The sequence below is a fragment of the Orycteropus afer genome, unplaced genomic scaffold (assembly GCF_000298275.1).
Source record: "Orycteropus afer afer isolate SDZICR_OR568_19922 unplaced genomic scaffold, OryAfe1.0 scaffold00876, whole genome shotgun sequence".
Lineage (NCBI taxonomy): Eukaryota > Metazoa > Chordata > Mammalia > Tubulidentata > Orycteropodidae > Orycteropus > Orycteropus afer.
In genome coordinates this window covers 658,116-664,809 of record NW_006922463.1, presented here as the reverse complement: position 1 = coordinate 664,809, position 6,694 = coordinate 658,116, and the positions used below count along the sequence as shown (strand labels likewise).

The 6,694-nt window shown below is 46.0% G+C and overlaps 1 protein-coding gene across 1 annotated transcript; it reads right to left on the bottom strand.

Moving 5' to 3' along the window:
- Positions 1–867: 867 nt before the first annotated feature.
- On the bottom strand, positions 868–3,070 carry LOC122151909 (putative serine protease 47). Its single transcript, XM_042783321.1, has 2 exons — positions 2,886–3,070; positions 868–1,195 (listed from the first exon to the last, which is right to left on the bottom strand). Exons 1-2 carry the CDS (start codon positions 3,068–3,070, stop codon positions 868–870), a joined length of 513 nt encoding a protein of 170 aa, XP_042639255.1.
- Between the last annotated feature and the right edge of the window lie 3,624 nt (positions 3,071–6,694).

Here is a 6,694-nt window from a genome sequence, read left to right as displayed (position 1 = left end):
GACACAGAGAAGAGGTAACTATGGGGAGGAAATGGGAGGGGAGCTGTTGCATTGTGGTAAACTGTGGTCAATGTCATGAGACAAAGTATATGTGAGCCACTGTATGGAAAGTGAATTTGCTCTGTAAACCTTCACCCAAATCACAAAAAAAGAAAAGAAAAGAAAGAAATAGGAAAAAAAAAATCCACTTGTAGTGCTTCTGTTATAGCAGAAATGTATGTAACTAAGACAAAAAGCAAAAAAAAAAAAGAAACTTACTGCCACTGAGTCAGTTCCGACTCATTACAACCACCATTAGGGTTTCCAAAATGGCAAATCTTTATGAAAGTAGATTGCCCCATCTTCCTTCCATGGCATGGCTTATAGATTTGAACCACCAACCTTCTGGTTAGCAGTCAAATGCCTTAGGCACTGTACCACCAGAACCCGAGATAACTAAGACAGAAGCCATAAATGTGTTTTCTGTCTACATTTCCCAAGTACCTTCCATGGCAATAAAAACTCAAGATGTTTGGTGGTAGCCTGGCCCCAACCTTGACCTTAGAGTTGAATCAAGTGATCTCTGATTCATGGCTGATTAAATTCTTAGAATAAATAACCAAGAAGAATCAAAGAACCCTGAAGTCTTGATTCCAAAAGTAAATTATTCCCAGACTTTCATAACCTTGGGCTCAGAGAACTTTGAATTACATATTTCTAGAACTAGAAAGGTCCCAACATGGTCTTCTCCTCAGCTTACAAGTTCTGGAAATGAGACACAGAGTAAGAAACAGTGGCTTCAGAAATGAGCCCTGGGCTTTTTTGCTTGGGGACCCCTCAGGCTGAGCCATACTTTTCTTTTTCCCCTCCTCATCTATTTCCCTTCCTTCATCCTCTTTTCTGTCCCCTCTTTTCCCACACTATCCCACAGTCCTCACTGTCTTCGGTGAGCATCCCCCAGCCAGTTATCCAACAGGATGTGTAACTGGGAAGGAGCATGTCAGGGTTTGGGAGGCACACAGGGATGACATGGGAAGTGAAGTTCACAGGCAGGTACAGCTGCAACATGACAATGTCACTCCCAAAGGGGTGAAATTTCTCAAAATCTGGGTGGATGATGATCCTATTCACAAGCATCTTCTGGGTGTGCTGGGTTTGTTGGTACAGTTGTGTGTTTCCCAACAGAACGTGGTAGTCCTCCGGGGAATGGGATTTGCTGGAGGAGAAAGGGCACATTATCATATACCATCTCTGCATTTCAGACCAGCACTCTTTCCTTGCATTCTCATTCAACTACTCATATCCTTCTGGGTACCTCCACCAATGATGCCAGGCAGCTTTTGTTTTCTCTTTTCTAATAGTCAATAGTCCTTCTTTCTTAAAGCTGATTGATATTCTACTCACAACTTCAAGATATGTGGCTTCCCCATACTGTTCTAGAATCTGAGGAGCAGAGAATCTTAGTGTCATGCTTGGTGGGGTCATCAAATAAAGCCCTTTTATTCCACGCAAGAGATCTGGCTCAATGAGAACTCTAACCTGAACTTTCTGAAAGTTCCCTATCACCCACATCCTGACCCAGCCACCTTTCCTCCTTCTATCCTTTTTGTTCATATTCTGCTTCTCAAGGGTTGTTTCTCCACATGAGTCACAAGCACACATAAAAAGATTTGTTAAATAAACACATGAGCCCATGAAAGCAATCCTCTTCTTATTCCATGAATATGTATGATCAATCTTCCAAACCTCATGGCTTTGTTCATATGGCTCATCCATATGAAGACCCTCCCCTATTCCATACATACAAATCCTTCCCTTCTGACAAGCCACTCCAGCTCCATGCCCTCCTCTGTGACCTCTCTTCAACCACCAGCCTAGAGCACAGCTTCTGATTTCTCTCCCATGGGGTATCCACCTTTCTTTAATAAAACATGTCATCTGCCTAAATCCTTCTAATCCTTTACCTTCAGTTGAGCAAGCCCCTCTCACCCACTTAGGGTTTTCTCTCCTGCTTCACCCTTATTAAGCTTATGCCTCATCTTCTGACAGGATAGTGATACAAGTTGGGATCTGCTATCCTGTATTAGAGGGTCTCATGTGGAATATGGCACAGAGTAGATGTTAACAGGACTCAGCTGGAATCTCAAAGCCCATCACCAGACCTCCAACTCCCTGACATGGGCTGTGATGCTCCTTCACTCCCTCCAAGTTTTAAGAAGATGGGCACAGAACCAGGCCTAGCATAGACTCTAGGTGTTAGTCTCCTGATGTTCCAACTCCTATCTCCCATGAATCCAGCCTGGGATGTGGGATTGTAGGGACTGCAGCTCCTTCTAGGCATATAGCTTTACAGAAGTAGTGCTGGTTGTACATACAAAGTCTGAGAGATTCTGGTTCAACAGCAGTGTGTAGGATATTGAGGACTGAAGACAATCTATAGAAAATGCCTGGTCTACTGGTAGCAAAGAGCTTGTCCACATCATGTCATGGCCAAGACAATACTGCCAATGCTCCCAAGACATATTTGTGTTGAGGAAGGCACACAGAGGTGATCTTCCATGAGAGAACCCTGGGCCACAGCCAAGAGGTGCTTGACTCCAGTAGAGAGAGGGCAGGAGAGTCCCTGAAGTAGGGGCTACCTGAAGTTAGGGTAAAGGATAAGAAAGATTTAGGCAGATGACAGGAAAGTTAGGTGGTGAGTGGGGAGGGATTCCAGGTGGAAGGAACTGCTGGGTCAAAGGCAGGAATAGCAGCATGCATTTGGTGGCAGCAGAATGTCCCAGAGCAAAACCCGTAGGAGAAAGACTTGGGACACTCTTCACTTATTTTTTTTTTTTCCTGTTCTCCTTGTATCCTCCTACCTTACCCAGTCCCTCTTCTGGGGGCACCAGGGAAGGGAAACTCACTTGAGAAAGCAGTGAGCAGTCGAAACCACCCATTGAGTATCAATGAGGACAGCTCCACAGAGGTGCAAGCCATGGTACAGCAGGCTGGCTTGCCATGGCCACTGGGCAGCCACCACATCCTGGCCACCAAAGACCTTTCCCATCACCTTGGGCTTCCCGCACACTGTGGAGACACCCACATACATATTTATGTTAGAGACACTCCAGAATGTCACTATTGGTGAGGCCCCTCCCTCCATCAAGGGAAACTCAGGCCAAGGGGAAAGTGTCCTGGCCAAAATGACTGAGGGCTGCCTTGCCCTCTGCCTTCAATGGCTGCCTCTGAGGACCAGGCCACCAAGCATAGCAAAGCCTTTTGAGAATGGGGACCCAGAGGTCTGGTAGAAGATGGGGCAAAAGTGACTGAGGTCACAGCAGTTCAAGGCAGCATCTACAGGAGAGACAGCCTCATTCTTTGGCCAGGTGCTGTGACAGGCATATCACACACCTTATTTCCCTCATCTAGCACATCTCTATATCTATTTGCAGCTCAGAGTCTTTGAGGTTACATTACTAGCTCACTATCATGGCTTTTAAGTGGCTGTGCCCCCTCTGTCTCATCCCAATAACCAGGGGAGAGAGATCACAGGCAGAAGCTGGAGTTTGAAAACCTAAACTTTCTGTGATGCTTATGTGACCTGCCTAAATCACTGGGGTAAATCACTCTCCCTCTCTGGACTCATTATGCTCCATTTCCACTAGAAGACTTATCCCTGAGAGAGGTGGAAGGGAAATGACATGCTCAGGCCCCATGAAGAAGGAGGGCTTTGCTCCCTGTTCTGTGCCCCTAACCCAGACAAGGTGAAAAGAGACCTCTGTGGCCCCATCCAACTCAGGTCCCCTTACTTCAACAGTCCTGGTGTCCTCTCCCTCCACCTACTCTTGAGGGCCCTCTTCCATCTGGCACCTTCCCTGGTCCCCATGGTCCTGGGGAGAATTCCCACCCAAATGAGTGAGGACCCACCTTGGTTGATGTCTCCGAGACCACCTAGTTGGGATGAGAGGACAGAGAGAAGATAAGACTCAGGTGATTTCCAGGCCATAGAGCACCTGGCCAGGACCCCAACCTTACCAGCCCTGCTCCACACTTCCCCTTCCTCTCTGGCTGATACCAGCCCTACTCAGTTTCAGGGCCCTGTGAGGTCTCTCCCTTTCCACTCCTTTTGCAAACCCCTCGGCTACCCTGGCTTTGGCCATTGGTCACCAGCGCTGCCTTCCCTTACTTCTCCATTTCTGGGGTCAGTAGTGTCTGCCCACCAGCTTCTCCTACCCAGTAATGATCTTTCTTCCTCCCTCACCTGGACCCTGCCAAGGGATGTGAAGAAGGGACTCCTTGACAGAAGGGACCAGAGGTGGAGCCTCTCGCATCCACTTGGAGGCCTCCGGAGTCAAAGGCAATGGCAGCAGTAGCTGTAACAGGCACAGCCAGAGTAGGGTTCCCGGCCTGTGTTGATGGGTCCGAGGCACCTCAGCACCCATCGTCATTGTCCAGGTCGAATGGCAACAAAGGAGGGAACCTCAGAGCCTGCCCTCCTGACCCCGCCCCCTGACCGCGCCCCCTGACCCCGCCCCCGCCCCTACCCAGACCTAGCCTGGAGCCAGGCCCCTGCCAACGCCCTAAGCCAACACTCTGACCTCTCTGACCTTGCTTAGAACCAGGTGCCTGGCCCTATCCTGAGCCTAGCTTCTGACCCGATCATGAGGCCAGTCCCCTGACCCCACCCCCAATCCTATGTAGTACTCCAGTAAGAAATAGTGTAGGAAACATAGAAAAATGGGAAAGGATATTTTTCTTCATCGCTGGATTATAACTCCAGATCACGGGAAATTATTTTATTCACCACTGTGTTTAGGGGAAAAAGAGTAAGAAAATAGGATGGCTTAGGACCAGGCAGTGTTTCCTTCTGTTGTACACAGGGTCACTTTGAGTCAAAACCAACTGGACAGTACCTAACAACATGGTATACATTAAAATAACAATGCAGTAATTTCTCTTGTTGCACTAGAGTTGATCCTGACTCATAGTGACCCTACAGGACAGAGTAGGACTGCCCGAAAGGTGTCCAAGGCTGTAAATCTTTAGGGAAGCAGAATATAGTTCTCCTGCCCAGCTGTTGGTGAGTTCAAATGGCCAATCTTTCAGTTAACAACCAAGCACTTAACCACTGCACCACCAGGGCTCCTTAATTTAATAATTACTATTGTTAATTAACAATAGTAATTATTAAATTAAGGAGCCCTGGTGGTACAGTGGTTACTATTGTTAATTAAAGGAGCTCTGGTAGCATAGTGGCTAAGGCACTTGACTGCTAACCAGAAGGCTGGCGGTTCAAACCCACCAGCCACTCCTCGGAAGGAAGGTTGGGCAATCCTACTTCCGTAGTGATACTGCCTCGGAAACCCAAGGAGGGGTCGCTATGAGTCGGGGCCGACTCGATGGCAAATAACAACAACAACAACAACATTGTTAATTAAAGGAAATCTGTTGGTGTAGTGGATAAGGCACTTGACTGCTACCTGGAAAGTCAACAATTCAAGCCCACTAGACACTCTGCCAGGGGATGAGGGGGCAATCTGCTTCCATAAAGATTTACAGCCTCAGAAACCCAATGGGGGTTGCTATGAGTCAGAAAGGACTCTATGGCAGTGAGTTTCTTGGTATTGTTAATTAGGAGCCCTGGTTACACAGTGGTCAAAGTGCTTGATTGCTAATCAAATGGTCAGTGGTTCCAGCTACTCATTAGGAGAAAAATGGCAATCAGCCTGTGTAAAGATTACAGCCTTGGAAAACCTATGGGACAGTTCTATCCTGACCTGTAGAATCACTGAGTAATAACTGACTGCAACAATGGGTTTGATTTTCTGGGGTATTGTTAATTAAGGGAGTAAATGGGTAGCCCACTCTGTTAAGTCCTCCCCACAGAGGTGCCCTGAAAGAAAACTTGGCAATCTGCTTCCAAAAACTCAGCCCTGAAATCCCTAGTTCTATTGACACACATCTTGATCTCCATGAGTACCGGGTTGCCAGGAGTCAGCATTGACTGGAGGACAATTGTTTTTTGGTTTTTTATTGATTAATGAAAGCAGAAACCAAGGGTCACACAGCCTTACTTATTGGTTAAAAACTTACACTTCAATCACATTTTAAAAATACATTTAGCGTTTGCAGATATTATATTGTGTTATGAAAAATTTATATACTTTAATATAGAGACTAGGAGAAGAATTCATCTTCCAGTAAATTTTGTAAAAAGGAAAACAGGATTGACAGTGAAGAGAAGTGAAAATAATAAGGACTACATGAAATGTACTAAGATTGAGATATTTATGAAATATCTACCTGAATTTCTTCAAGAGACATTTAGAAATACCTATTTGTAATTTCTTTGGAAGAAAGATGGGGTAATCTACTTTCATAAAGATTTACTTCCTCAGAAATAAAATGGGAGTCACTGTGAGTCAGAATCGACTCAATGGCAGTGGGTTTGTTTTTTGTTTGATTATTTGTAATTTGAAAAATGGAGTTTGACTGGAGATAGAGATTAGGGGAATTGAAACCATAGGAATGGATAACATGATAAAAAAAATAAGGCAGGTATTGCAAAATGAGAGCCCAAAACATACTGCTGTTATTGTTAGGTGCCATGGAGTTGGCTCCAACTCATAGCACCCTATGTACGACAGAATGAAACAATGCCAGGTCCTGTGCCACCCTCACAATCCCTGCCACACGTGAGCCCATCATTGCAGCCACTGTGTCAATCCATCTC